The 15,849-nt window shown below is 37.9% G+C and overlaps 1 protein-coding gene across 6 annotated transcripts in view; it reads left to right on the top strand.

Moving 5' to 3' along the window:
* The window catches only part of COBLL1 (cordon-bleu WH2 repeat protein like 1), a 124,262-nt gene that overhangs the window by 102,010 nt on the left and 6,403 nt on the right, over positions 1-15,849 (top strand). For all 6 annotated transcript variants that reach the window (XM_043505215.1, XM_038422788.2, XM_043505214.1 and 3 more), the window contains 3 exons: positions 7,504-7,762; positions 10,169-10,254; positions 13,179-14,788. In XM_043505215.1, coding sequence (XP_043361150.1) covers positions 7,504-7,762; positions 10,169-10,254; positions 13,179-14,788 — 1,955 coding nt within the window. The remainder of the gene's footprint in view (positions 1-7,503; positions 7,763-10,168; positions 10,255-13,178; positions 14,789-15,849) is intronic.

Genomic DNA, 15,849 nt, shown 5'->3' with positions numbered 1-15,849 from the left:
GGTTTTGATCTATGTAGGATTTTCTTCATTTCCCATCACTGTAGTATCTGAGTGCTGCAGGATGAATTAGATCTGTCAGCTTTATGGAATAGTCTGTTCTTTGTTCTTCTTAGGTTCTAGGAAGCTCTGCTTGTGGTATTTACTTTTGTAAAATATAAATACCTTTCAAGTGATGATGAAAATTTTTTTTAAAAAATTGCAGCATGCTAGCCTAATCTCTTCTAGCAGCTCATTCCACAGTCGAGCCTTGTTGAACAAGAATGCTTTCACTCTAGCTCTCATGCATTCTTTCTGGGTTTTATTAGCCACACTGCCCTAGAGGAATGCAGCAGTTTACACAGGTCATGGATAGATGGGTCTTGTCCAATGGTGCCACACAATCTTGAATTGGCAGTAGAAGCAGATTGTGAGCTAATAGAGGATGTAGTGCAAAGAGCTGATGTGATCAAGATTGCCTGTTGCACTGATAAGGCTATTGTATTCTACACAAGTTGGAGCCCTCTGCATTGTTTCCAACTTCAACCCCAGATATAGTGAATTACAGTAATCCGTACTGGAGGTGATGAATGCATGAATTACCGTGGCCAAAACATTATAAATAAGGATGGAACAAAATGTTTTAGGAAAGTGAAGGTGGAAGAAAGTATTTGTTGATATTGTCACTTCCTAGAAATCTAGAGTTTAGTTTATGAGGGTCCCAAATCTTTGCATCACTTAAATAAATGGGAAAGCAAACACCTTTCATGGGAGTGGAAGGGCCTTCTAATTCCCCTGAGTGTTTTCCACTGGTCAGTAATACCTTGCAGTTGACTGTCAAAAGCTGTAGAGAAGTATAAGAGTGGGCCTGATCCAAAGCCCACTGAAGGCAATGGGAAGACTCTAATTCACTTCAGTGGGCTTAGGAACAGGCCCAGTATGAGCACTGAGATATGGACTGTGCCGCCTGAGTGGGAAGCATCCAATGGTGCTTCTTTTGGTGCTTCTATGTCATGTTTTTGTTTTTAAGCCCCATTAAAATCCATCCAGATGTTGGAGAAGTTGCATGATGGAGTTTTTTGTCAATACTTTCTAAGTGGATGCCACTGAACTACAGAGGCAGCTCTGCTACAGTTCCATGGCCTGTGGTTCCCATGAGGGAAGCCCAGCTACTCGCCCTGATATGGGGGGTAGGATTTGCCTCTAACAGGACACAGATTTCATCTATTCCTATTTTAGTGTTTATCTGAAAATTATGTAGCACATTTTGGTAACTACATAAATTAATAATAATACTGTATTAGTGTAAATTTGAGAACAGTTTTAACAATTCCAGAAACCCCGATATAACATGACCCGATATAACACGAATTTGGCTATAATGCGGTAAAGCAGCACTCTGGGGGGCGGGGCCGCGTGCTTCAGCGGATCAGAGTGTCTGACTCTGACACGCTGCTCGACTGGGGCCAAGGGGTTGGATAAGAGGCAGAGGGTCTCAGGGGGCGGTCAGGGACAAGGGAGCAGGGGGGGTTGGACAGGGGGCCTGTCAGGAGACGGAGATGTGGATAGGGGTCGGGGCAGTCAGAGGACAGGGAGCAGGGTGGTTGGGTAGGGGGTGGGGTCCTGGGGATGATTAGGGACAGGGAGGTCTCTGGAGGTGGCAATCAGGAGACAAGGAGTAGGGGGGCATAGATAGGGGGGTGGGGACTTGGGAGGGGTGGTTAGGGGTGGGGGATCTCGGGAGGGGGTAGTCAGAGGAGAAGAAGCAGGGGGGGTTGGATGGGTCGGGGGTTCTGAGGGGTGTCAGTCAGGGAGTGGGAATTAACTATTAATAACGGAAATGCTTGAGGCCAAAGCAGGTTCGATATAACGCCGTTTCACCTATAACGCAATAGGATTTTTCAGCTCCTGAGGACCGCGTTATATTGGGGTAGAGGTGTAGTTCCATCCATTTGGTGTAATGTTTCTGAAACACTAATACTTTGAGCATTGTCCTTTTTCAGTTAAGGTTTTGACTTAATGTGTATTCTGCGTTGTATCATATAAAATGGCTGCCACTTAAATTTATTTGCTCATTCAATAAAGTAGCAGTACATAACAGGTTTACCATATAATACCGGTCACAATGTAATGATCACTTGAAGGAATTTTTTTTGTTCCTGAAAGTAAAAGAATGTGTTTGTGCTTCTGTTAGCTATTCATTACAGTGACAGTGCACTGTATAGTTTTAAAACATGCTAAAATTCCATTATAAACTGCTATTTTCAGAAGTTTATATTCTCTATGAAAAGCCCAGTCTGGACTGAAAAATGCTTTAAAGGATTACACCTACTAGAAGAGACATGTAAAAGAAAGATAATTAGAATGATTTTTGCATTGTAAACCCACAAAAAGATGCATCTTCCTCTCCATAATGGTTTTTAGTTTTCATTCTGAACGTTTTTCTAGCCTAACATGCATAGTTCCATTAGAGTCTTGTGGTTTAGGAAAGAAGAGTAAAATATCTATACGCATGTTAATTAACAATTATTGTATGTTTGCTACTCGTGAAATTTAATTTGAAAAAATTGTAGGAATCTTATTGACATAACACTCAGTAAAATCTCCAAGGAACCTGATGTCCATTAGGTCAGTAGCCAATGCACTGAAAAGAGTGATAGACTATAATTGGTGAATGATGAGAGTACGTAACTCTCCATCTCTGACACTTTGGAGCATAATAGCTTGCTAAAAGATGTTAGACTATTATTGTATACCATTTAAATGGTACTCTTATTGACCCATTTGACTGGAATGTCTCCAAAGGAGATTTACATTGTAAGATCATTGATCTGTCAACTAAAAACTCTTCAGGTACCTTTTAGCCCAGTAGGCTGCTAATAGCTTGGAAGGAACATTGTTTAAACATCATAGCCTAATGTTTGCTCTGGTGAATAACGTATTAAATCTTGTTGGTTTTCTGAGACTCTTTAATGGAAAAAAAGTATATATTTTTTATGCCTAGTGCATGTACGTGTGTGTGTGTGTGTGTGTGTGTGTGTGTACACACACACACACACACACACACACTTTGTACATGTACACATACTTGTCCCAAGAGTAACACAAGTATAAATTGTAACATACCATTGCTAGCACAGGCAGCACAGTGGAGAAACAGCTGAGCTGTGCTGAGCACAAACTGATTTGAAACCAGAGGGTATGTACTCAGCATGACTCGGCCGTGCTTCTGCTTCCCATGCTACTGTGCCTGTAGCTCTCACTAGCTCTCATCAAGCTACTGCAGGTATGTGTTCGGCAGAGGAATCCCACCACTAGCTTATAGTGTAGACGTAGCGTGTGTACCGCATACACACAAATACAAACAGTTTCATTAAAAAGAAGAGAGGTGGCTTCAATTTCAGATCAAAATTAAATCTAGAAAACCAGGCATTTGGAACAAAGTCAGAAAACGTGAACTGATCCTTCAGCCACCAGGAACGTATGGGTGTAACTGTGAAAACATAACACAGCTCTATTTATTATTTACTACTGTGACAGACCCAGACTAGTGGGGTACAGGAGTCTGGTAGAAGGCAAATATATTGGCCACTGGATGAATAGTTTCCTGTTCCCTTAGTGATCAGAGCAGGGGCTGCCCTAGAGCAATCAGGAACCTGCTAGAACCACTTAAGACAGGCAAGCTAATCAAGACGCCTGGAACCAATTAAGAACTTTCTAGAATCAATTGTCAGGCAGGCTGGACAGTCCTAAATCAGGACACCTGGTTTAAAAAGGACCTCATCAGTTAGTAGGGGGGCATGTAATGAGTGAGAAGGCATGCTGCGGGAGGACTGAAGAGTTCAAGTGTGATCAGGCTTCAGGAGAAAGATCCTGCAGTGAGGATAAAGAAGTGCTGGGGGAAGGCCATGGGGAAGTAGCCTAGGGAGTTGTAGCTGTCACGCAGCTGATACAGGGAACATTGTAGACAGCTGCTATCCACAGAGCCCTGGGCTGCAACCCGGTGTAGAGGGTGGGCCTGGGTTCCCCCCATCCCCCCAACTCCTGATCGGACACAGGAGGAGTTAACCTGGTCTGTGAGAAACACCAGAAGGGAAGGTCTAAATTGGAAAGGGATCTGGCCTGTTCCCAACCCACTAGGTGGGACACAGAGATTGCGGGAATTGTTCTCCATTTCCCCAGGCTGGCCAGTGATGAGCTTAGCTGAGTGGATGGCAGGTTTGAGCCACTAGCAAAAGAGGCCAAACTGAGGGCCGCTGGGAATCTCTGAGGCAAGCAAATCTGCCAATAAGCATAGGACCCTCCAAGGCAAAGGAGGAACTTTGTCACACATACATACAGCTATTTTAATACTACCAAGATGACTCGGTGCTTGGATGAGCTCAGCTCATGGAACCAAAAAAAAAAAAAATAGTTGAAACTGAATCTGAGCAAAGACGGGTGTGTGTGTGTGTGTGTGTGTGTGTGTGTGTGAGATGCTGATGGGCAGAGCAAAGCACTTAAGTTTGCTTTCATGGTGTGGTCTCCTTTGTTTCAAAGTACACACCACAAACTGAGTCTGTTCAGTCTATAATTTAGGAGTGCTCTTGAATTCCTTGCTGATGATAAGCTCTCATATAGCAGCATTTCACATATCTCTGGGTGGCTAGGAGACTCCATCCCATCCTGGTGGATAACCTGGTCTTGATTAATGCACGACTCTGTCAACTTGCATTTGGACTACACATTGACAATATACTTGAGTATGAAGCCCAAGGAAACAACCCTTAGAAAACTCCAACTAATGCACAACACTGCAGAATGTCTCCTCAGCAACATGAGCTGCCATAAGTATGTTGTCCTGTGCCCTCTAAACCAGCTTCCCATAGACCATCTAGTCAAATTCAAGGTCTCAGTCTTTACCTTCAGGGTGCTCAATTTCCGGTGCCCAGCATATCTAAAAGATTGCCTCGTCCTTCAGGATGAGGACCATGCCCAACAGCTCGGCTCCTCAGGCAAATTGGAGCTTTCTACCTGCTGGGTAAAGCTCATGTGTGCCGGCGATGGCACTTTCTTGGAGGCTGGCCCAAAACTGTGGAACAAATTCTTACTAGAAATGAGGCCCATCACAAATCTCACCACCTTTTTTGTTCCATGTGCAAGAATAACTTCTTTTACCTTGTTTAATATAAACACGTAGCAGTGCTTTTTTTAAAAAAAGCCACCAACAAGAGATTCCCCACCAAAACAAAATGCTACGCTTCATACATCGTTCTTTCTTTGGAGAGAGGAGAATCCACATGTGATAGAAGTTAAACAGTGTGACTAACAAGCTACTGGAAAGCCCTCTGGTATTACAGAGATGAAGACAGTATAAAATCCTATAGAATAGAATAGCAGAATGTGCTTGTCTGGCCTTCATGATTAGTTTTTAACCACAATTTGAGTTAATTCTGCAGTGACCATTTTATGGATTAACTGAAACCTTTAACACTACTCAAAACTTTGCTGCTTCCAATTTTGAGTTTATCGTTTCAGGCTACGATTTAAACTGCTGTTCTGGATTTTCTCAGTCTTTACACAATTCTGTAATAATACTAGCTAACATGCTGTCCAGCCTGTGTTTTTGTAAGTCTACTAGTTGAGAAAGGGCAATTTGTGATTTCTCCCTAATCTTTAAGAAAGGCATGTGCCAGAATCCTTGAAATTCACTTTTTCCATCGCTAGTTACTTTCCCCTTAGCTCCCAGCTGCTATTTTGTCACCATTCTTGTAACCTTCATTTATTTAGAGATTGTCTATAGTTGTACATTTTCTGGAATAGTTATTTCTGAAATAAATGTGTGTGCGCATGCGCGGTAGGTGTGGGTGGGGGAGTTGTACCAAAAATAACTATTCTGCAATAATTATTCCACAAGTGTTTTCCTAAATTTCCAAGGTGTAGCCTAACATCTTTTGAATAACAAACAGTACAAGCAGCAACAAAACTGCTAGGCTAATTGTAAAGTCTATTTACTAATTTTTTAAAATACTAATTGACATCAAATTGTAGAAAGCTTTGCGATAGGAAGTCGGTGGGCCTATAGGGAGGGCATTTAGCACCTCTGAAAATTTAGGTGACTAATCTTGAATTTAGGAGTAGAACTGGGCAAAAAATTTTGGGTGAAACTTTTTTTTTTCTTCTGAAATATCCAGATTCAGGTCAGCCAAATTGTGTTATGAATTGTTTCAGCAAAAAGAAATTTTGGAAATGCCAGTCTAGATTCACATGGTGGCGGTGCTGGGTGCTCCCCTTACACCCAGCCACCTGCTGGTTAGGATACTCACTTTGGAGCAGGGAATTGAACTAAGGTCTCCCACATTCTAGGTGAGAGCCCGAAGCACCAGGATATTTGGGAATGGGTCCCTCTGTTTCTCCAGTTGAAACTGTTCCACTAGCTATGAAATACTTAAATGTTTCAGGTCAGCAAGAGACAGTGCGAATAACTCTGTAGCTGGGTGGTTAGGGCACTGGGCTATTGGGTGTAAGGAGTACGCCACCATGGTTTTGCAAACCTAGGCCTTAATTTCCAAATTTCAATTTCCTTTATTAAAGTGCCCAAAATCAAAATGAGGGTTTTTGCTTGACCCGAAACGAAACAATTCTGACTTTTTGGTTTGCTGCAAAATGTTTTTTAAAAAAATCAGTTTGGAGTTGATCTGAAACAATTTCTGCCCCCTCCCATTTTTAATAACTGCCAGCAAATGGAAAATTAGTTATTTGCACAGCCTTATTTAGAAGCCTAACTTTAGGCACCCCAGCCTTGAAAATTTTATTATGTCTTGTATGGTATTTTATATGGTATTTGGTCAAAGTTGATAGTTACACATTTTAGTTAAGTTACATTTTAATTGAAGTACTGTTATATTTTAAAATGCATTTCATGTAACATTACATATTTGTTGAATTCTGTTTGTAGTATATGCAGCCACTGTATATGCTAAATATCAGAGTACTCTTAGCTAAATTTTGATAAATTCAAGGTATTCCAGCTAAGTTTTGATAACTCTTTAGTGGGTCCCATGCCAATCAGTGACAAATCACCCACTGATATGATTGGGACTAGGTTTGGGTCTTATCTGTTCTTAAATCATCTGGGCATACTACTTTTGATCTAAAAAGTTGTATATTTTTAAAGTTGAATTTAAGAATAACAAATGGATTTATCAGAAAAAAATAAGATTTGATTAACATATAATTGATATTTTTCTAGTACTATGTTTATTGCTAAGTACTGCAGATATTTAAAAAATTAATTCAATACTCATTTTAAACAAATTAAGCTTTTCTGCAGCATTCACAGATATAAAGAAATATGGCAAATTGAATAGGAAAGAACTATATAGTAAATCTGTAGAAATTTAAATTTTGAGTCAGACTTTAATGTTTTGTGTGATTTTTTTTTTCTTTTCAGAAATTTTTTTTCAATGTACTACTTTAATTATAAATGTTTATATGTGCTTTGTCCCTTTAATATTTACACTCTGGGTGATTGTTCTGTGAGTGCAGCTGGAATTTGCTCTGAATATAGCCTGGAGGAGATCAATGAAAAGGAACAGAAGAATATACAGCACAAAGAGGAAAGTGAAAGTGCAGATACCTCTCTTATGACACAAGAGGTTTCTGCCTCCTTCATTTCTACTGATGTACCACTAGATACTGAAAAAAATGATTCTGCTTCATCATCTTCAATTCCTGGCAGTGACTCTGTAAATAACTTTCAAAGTTTCAAGGAAGAAAAACAAGAAAATATGAGCACAGATGGCAAGTAAGTACTCTTTTTTTTTTTTTTTTTTTTTAACAGAAAGGAGGAGAACAAAAATAAACAAAATCATGAATGCTTATTCATTGCAAAGAACAGAATAGAGATTTATGAGAAAGTGGCATGAGATTAATATTTCTAAACTCTCATTTTCTTTATTTTCTAATATAACAAATTCATTACACAATAGTTAAATGTGGTTAAAAAAATAACCACATAAACATTCCAGGCTAGTCTGTTTAGGGCCACTTTTCCTCACTTAATAAATAAAAGGCAGCTATGTTCAGGTTTCACATAGTAATAGAAATTACAATAGATTAAAATGTTCTGTCATTAATTATTATTTAAGCAACAGTCACCTTCATTGAACAAAATGTGGAAACTAGAAATCAGGTCAGTTAGCTGTCACAACAGAAAGGACTACTACAATATTATGCTGACAATTTTGGGGAGAACAGGAAGACTGGCCTTCACTGGATAAATGCTCTCCACTTTTATGGTCATAATTCTCAGGGTTTTTTTAATTCATTGTTGTGTTTTTGTCTTTTACACACAGGTTTTATCCATCTATCCTCAGAGAACACTGCTAATTCTCTTTCTCCTTTTACTTAGGAAAGATGTAAATATCTCAATTTTCTTTAGAATTTTTTCCCTTTCTGATACCTCCTCAGTGTCTGACTTTGCTCTTCAGCCTATATAATAAATTACTTGACTTAGCCGGCTTCTAACATAAAGTAGTGCCTGCTGGAAATGAAAGCCGATTGGCTGGAGCAGTTCCATAATATTCATTTAATCTACTATTCCTCTGTTCCCCAAGGGATGAAAGTTGGCCATTCTGCCCAATTTAAATTGGAAAAAAGCTGCTCTTTTTTTTTTTTAAATGCTGTATTGGAGTGAACATCTGTGAGAACTTGTAGCACGCAGTCACCTCCAAAATACTGTGAGGGGTTTTGATGATTGCTGGGCAGGACATATTTTTCCCATCCCACTAAACTTTTCAAGATTTCAAAAAGTTTCCGTTTCCACATCAAATTGAACCCAAAACCTGTTTCACTTTTTGTGGGGGGGAAAAAACAGAGAAATAGAGAGGGAGTCAACCCAGAAGAGCCAGTAGCCTGGTAGTTACTCATCTGGGGTATGAGAGAGGTTTAAATTCCTGGTCTGAAACCTGGGTCTCTCGCATCCTGGGTGAGTGGCCTAACAACCAGGCTTTTGGGTATTTTGGAATGGGTCTCTTTCTGACCAGAAATTCCATCCTGCACCTGAGAATCGTGTCCCGATGAAAGTTTAGTTGAAATTGGTATTTTTCCATGACAAATTTTGATTCTGACAAAGCAGCATTTTCCGATGGAAGAACTTTTGCTGAAAAATTCCTGACCAATTCTAGTTTTGACTTCGATCTCCACATTCTTTTTAGTCTCTTCAGTCTGGGGCCAAGAGGGCCTTTCAGAAATCTCTACTCTGTCCTCTACACTATATTTTCTTCTTAGCTAACAAAATATCATGTTTTCTCATTGCCATTACTTTTGGTAAGAGGAAAAAAAACTTGTGTTCTACATGGACAAACGTCGTGCCTGATTCTCCGCTGTACCAAAGTTCTGCTTAGTGTATCTGAGGAGAGCGGAGTGCCAAAGTGGCTTTAGGACTTCTTGAACTCCCCAATTTTCAGGACTATTGAGGGCCAGTTTGGTCTATTATGTATTAGAGTAGCCCCAGGTCTGCTCTTAGTTCTGTGAGTCTGTGGGCCTTATGTTTTGAGCAGAGACGAATTATGTATACTTGCAAAATGTATATCATGCATAGTAATATGCCATGCTCCTATTTCTTTTTTGTTCTTCATGTTAGGATAGTTCTCAAAAGTGTAAGGAAAATGTTATGTCCTTTTTTAAAGAAAGGATTATGCACTGCACAAATTCAAACTTCTGTGGTTTTATGATCGCAAGGTATTCATGTATGGAGTTCAGTTTTTTCCCTTTTGCGGCAACATACTGTACATACAATGTGATGGACAACATCTAGAAAATTACCTCAACAAAAGAATTAACGTTTTGAGCCTGATCTTGTGGGATCCTGAACACCTCTTGAGTGGTTTCACTGGAAGTTGTGTGCTCATCAACTTGCAGAGGTTACTTGGGGCTATAAATTGGGGGAGAGAATTTACAAAAAAATTCACGTAGCGTTGCACTAAACAGAAACTGCATATGCACTGTGGTGTGTAAAGTATCATAGCAGCATTTCCTCTTTAATGTTTTTAATAATATCTGTTGAATTTTTCCAGTGTTTGTCAGAAAGATTTGATTATTTTTCTCCATCTGTCTTTGGAGAACGTTGCCAGTTCTCATGTATCTTTTCTGTGTATTTACTGAAATGAGTGATATTAGCATAAATAATGTACTGTGCTGTGTTTTGCAGAGGACCACACAGCAAGATAGACAGTGAACAAATTACATTTGAAAATGACAAGAAGTTGGGAATATTGGATCCAAATAAAAATTATGGTGAGTTATTCTGACTAACTTTCTGCTAAATAAGAAAAATTTGTAACCAAAGTTGAGAAGAATTTTTGTTTCCAAGTTAATAGTACTTTCATAGTCAAAAGCATCTAAAACCACTTTATGAAGTACAGAAATTTGATACAAATAGAAGCTACTTATGCACACGCATTCAAATGCAGTAGTGTCTTAATACTTGAAAATTGTTCCAAATATAGAAGAAATTGTTCCAGTCCTAGGTTACAGAGTCTCACGACATCAATCTATGGCTGACATTGTGAAATCACTTTCAGAATGAATAAGACACTATTGTTGCTGTAATTTAAAAAATCAAAACAGAAAGAAACCCTTTATTTTACATTGCAAAAGCACAAGGATTGTAATTAGATTTCCCAGTACATTGCTTAATAGCACTCTCTGGACAATTAAATTGCACTGACAGGCTCTGAAGGAAATCCTGTTTAGAATAAATCTGCTGGATAGATGGTGTCTTCTATGCTAAACCTTCAGAATGAGAGATTTAAAGCAGACAGGTGCAGCGGAAAAATGATCTCTGTAAAAGAGAAATTATATTGGTCTGAATTATGTTGCTAATCTAGCAACAGGATTTTTTTTTTCAAAAAAGATGATGATGGCAAAAGGTATTGGAAGAGCAAAACATTCAAAAAAAAAAATTCTCATCCCCCGATTAGCTATTTCTGGCTTTGCTGGCATGATGAAAAGTTGTATTTCAAGGTTAATAGTGTCAAATGAAATGACAGGCACCTTGTTTGAAACATTCAGGAATGAGAACATCTAATGATGGTAAACTAAATTCCTTAAATCATGTCAGTTGGATTATTTTTAATTGTGGAAGTTGCTATTGCCAGCATGTTTAGATGTAAACCTGAATTTGAGCTTATTTTGTTTTTGAGGTGTTAATGCAAAGATTTAGTTATCCAGTACACATGTAGTAAACTTTACTTTTAGATTATTGTTAACAAACAGAAGAGGATCCATCATTCATGTGTGTAGTATAAAAAAAGTTGGCCATAGTGGTTTCATTGTGTGTGTAAGATCTGAAGGACTGCTACACCCTTTTGATTTATCAGCCCATAATGGGTCCATCAGAGACAATCAGAGCTTGTCTACACTAATGCGCAGGGTTGATCTAAGATAAGCAACTTCAGCTACGTGAATAGCGTAGCTGAAGTCGACATAATTAGATCTACTTACCTCAGTGTCTTCACTGTGGTAAGTCGATGGCTGGTGCTCTCCCATCAACTCCGCTTGCGCTCCTCATTCTGTGGAGTACCGGAGTCGATGGGAGAGCACTCAGTGGTTGATGTATTACGTCTAGTATAGATGCGATAAATTGACCTTTGCTGGATTGATTGCCGTCTGCCAATCCGACGGATAGTGTAGACAAGCCCCCAGACTTGTGGTGAATGTTGCACTAAATGGATGAAATTAATGGTTTTGTGAACTTGATGAAATAATTGCCAGTTATGCACCCGAGATTGCTGAAGTACTATTGATTTTCTGAAACTGTTAAAGATTTTCTCACATGTGTGTGAACATAGAGGATCTCTTGTCAGTCATGAACTCATTTTGTGAATCTGGTGAAGACAGCATTGGTGCGTTCCTGCAAATATTCATTAACTATTTGATGATTTAAAAAAAATGAAACGACCAAAATGATGCTCAGTTAAACTGTGTTTTGTTTGTGTTGCAAGTTATTTGTAAATCATTTAATGAATCTGACTGTGGAACTATGAACAAAATCTATTAAATTAAACTTTTCTTGTTCCCATTGTAATCCATTGTTGCATTATATTGTTTAGAACAATGTAGAATATCCCAATAATGGTTTCTAATGTTAATTTTTGAATTTACCACAAATATCCTGCCTGAGAGGAAAATGAAGTTTAATTACAAAACTGCATTATGACATTGTGTTTGTGGAAATACATTGTTTTGTAGGAAGCAAAGGCCCTTCTACGGTTCTAGAAATGGATCATTCATTCCCCTAGTACCCATTACTTTCATGATTTCATGAACCCATTACTTTATCCTTGTAGGGTAACAAACACACACATTACATTTTGCCAATATATAATCTTAAATAGTTGCACTCCTTCAGATACATATTGAGTGTTTATATTAATCCAATCTACTTTGTTTTTTCATATTTATAATTCAAATTTAAAACTAGTAAACTGCTATTTTTAATATACACATAAAATACATCAGGGAGAGACATTTATTTTAAAAAAAATCATTTGAATTTAGGATAATTAATTTTATAGTAATGTGTTTTTAAAGTGAATTTTGGAAAGGTTCAGATGTGATTCATATCCCGAAAATTTAAGACAGGCCACTTTAATATAAACTCCTGGAAAAACAGGTATGCAATAATTGTGGTGGTCAAATATTTTTAACTGCATCAGTGCAGAAATGCTAGGAACATCTGGCAAATCGCATCTTTTTATGTGAAGAAATATAGTAGGTACACAAACAGCAGAGACACGGGACCAAACAAGAATTGCAGGATATAATCTTGAATAGTCCTAACCAGTTTGTAGACCATGAGCTATACCTTGTATATAATGGAATGAAATTAAGACATCCTTCGTGCCCCAAAACCTTAAGTGGTCCCTAAATAGGCTTGGCCATCTGGTCTATCCATGACACCAACAGCCTCAGTGGGTAGTATTACTAAAGTATTTTTCATTTAAAAAATATTAAATTGCAAAAATTACCAGTACTAATCAAGCTAAAATATCTTTCTAGTGTCTTGAAAGGGTATAATAAGGGAAAGTTTTTATTATTTCTAAGGAATCATTTCTAATGGTAAAAGAAAATGGGGATATCGGGCTTCATGATTTAAACAAAAAAGTCAGGCTGTTTGATATTCATATTAGTTGAGAAATATATTTTTTCTTTCAAAGATCATAGTGACACAAGATTCCTTCCAGCAACCACCGGAGAAAAAGAAAATCAACGTAAGATGGGAGAAATTAATACAGCAGATGTCAGAGAAAAAAATAAGCTTGAAGTTGACAGACTGTCAAACTGCCAAGAGTATAAAAATGACATCTCTACAAATCAGGATGATAATCCTCAAGTGAATCTAGGAATACAAGATCAGAAGCTAAATCAAACTAACATGGAGATAGTAAAAACTCAGGATGTTGCTATTCAGACAACTCCATCTGATAATAGTTTTGGCAGGACTACACTAAGTGAAATGATTGTCCTTCAAGATTATGAGTCATCCACCTTCAAAGGAGTAGCCCACATGCAGAATTTGGATATGGACAGTCCATCTTCACAGTTGATGAACAAGATGCAAGAGTCTGTAGAAGTTTCAACAGAATTCAACCATCAGAGACAAGAAGCTGCAGATGACAAAGCAATTCCCATACAAAATCAAAGTAATATATATGAGAATGATAGTAGTTTTACCCCATCAGAGAGAGCTCCGAAAAGTGCAATTAGTTCTCCTATTAAAGGTTACCCACTTTATAGACAAGACTTCAAACCTAAACCTAAACCCTCTAATGAAATTACAAGAGAATATATCCCCAAAATTGGAATGACTACTTATAAAATAGTGCCTCCAAAATCTTTGGAAATATTGAAAGGTGGTGAGTCAGATGCTATGTCAGACGTTAAGGATCAGATTGGAGTCACCTTGGAAATGTCCCCACAGTCAGAGAATTCAAAAGACTTTGGAGTGCAAACTGAAATTCTTAGGGTTTCAAAAAATACAAGTCAGTCAGAGTCTGGTTTAAAATATGAACCTACTTCGGCAATGAATGATCAGGTGCACAGAACTAACAGAATTACTGACAGTGTCTCAACTTCTGAACTTGGGGTTACTACTAAAAGCAAGCACATAGAAACAGAGGCTTCCAAACCCAATATAGGTAATGGCATAACTCCATTGATGCTAAACTCAGGTAACACAAATTCTTCACTTGAGACTCAAGAAAAACCAAGTGTTTTCAGTCCTACAACGAAACCTAGTTCTTTTTATTTACAGATGCAAAGAAGGGCTTCAGGTCATTATGTAACATCTGCAATTGCCAGAAGTGTCAGTGCTGCTACAAGTCCTACTCAAAGAGAGGCTATGAGTACAGAGAGAGAAAAAAAATTATCAGATCAAACTTTTTTTCCTTTACATAAAACATATAATTTCCCTGCTGAATTAGATGAAGAAAAGGTTGATAATGAGAAAAAAATTGACACTTCTACTTCTCTGAAAACTGCTAAACCTTCGAGTTTTCCCTCCTGTCAGCCAGTAACATTGAATTTAAGAACTCTTAGAACTTTTGCAGTTCCAAAACCATATTCCAGTTCTAGGCCATCCCCGTTTGCTCTTGCTGTCTCATCAGCAATCAAAAGATCACAGTCATTCAGTAAACCACATACCATCAGTAGCCAGCCATCAAAAGAGGAATCTGCTGTTGAACTATCCTCAGCACCTTCCACAGGAGATGTGAAGAACCAATTTTTACAGACCTTAACAGGAGGTTCACAACATAGTATGGATAAGGTACATTTTACAAAATTTAATATTTCTTGAACATTTAATCTTTGTATATTTCACAAAGAGTGAGATTCACTCTGTCCCTTCTTTTAATAGTTCACAAATATTAGTAGGCTTTGGATTAATAGCATATAAACATCTAGTGGTGCATTCTGCTGTAACAGCACAATGTACAACATTTCAATGGAATATAGGAAAAAAGTAATCTTGTCTTGTACGGAGTTTATAGAGGTTACTTGTATTAAATGAAATTTTTCAGCAAAATTGAAAATGCTGAGAAATAATTTTGTCTTACCATAATTAATAATGTCTCAAACTTATAAGCAAAGAAAAAATAACTGGATCTGGTTTATCTATGCATACCTATTTTCATATTCAGAGTTGTTGATTTTGTTTTTTAAAAAGTACCATGTGTAAAACTAGTTTTTACTTAGTTAATTTTTGAGTGATGTCCCAGAATAATTGTTTGAGGAACACTGAAACAGGATATCTGTAAGGATGCTGATTATCTTCTGGTATGACTAGCTCAAGTCAACAGTATTATGTAACCTGACTGGCATCCAGGGGTTGAATTGGAAAAGTAGAGTTAGTGGAACTCTTCAAAAGTTTGCCTTGTATAATGTCTATCACTTTAGATGCTACAGTGAGATGCTAATGTTGATAGATTGTGCAGATATTCAAAGTAGGATCATGCATGCTTCCTGGGATCAGCTCCCTCACGGAATCAAATGTCCTATTTGTACACCTTGGACTTGGGTACTCTTGAGTGGCGGAGAGGGAACAATGGTCCTCTCCCAAGTCTACCCACTTATGGCCCCAAAATGAGCTGTTACTAAGAGTAAATTGTATAGCTCATCATAGTATTTTTTTAATGTTTTAATAAGTAATTAAATATTTATCAACATTGACATTTAAAGTATCATAATTGGGCTGTAACACCTACTCAGATGAATGGGGAAGTTCATACATTTGAGCTACTATTTCATTGGTAAGTAATTGATCTTTAAATATTCAGGGTAAATAGGCCTAATCCCTTGAGATGGGATATTAGATGGATGGGATCTGAG

The sequence above is a fragment of the Dermochelys coriacea genome, chromosome 11 (assembly GCF_009764565.3).
Source record: "Dermochelys coriacea isolate rDerCor1 chromosome 11, rDerCor1.pri.v4, whole genome shotgun sequence".
In the NCBI taxonomy this organism is placed as follows: Eukaryota; Metazoa; Chordata; order Testudines; family Dermochelyidae; genus Dermochelys; species Dermochelys coriacea.
Note: the sequence above shows the minus strand (reverse complement) of the source record. Positions and strands in the feature narration are given on the sequence as shown.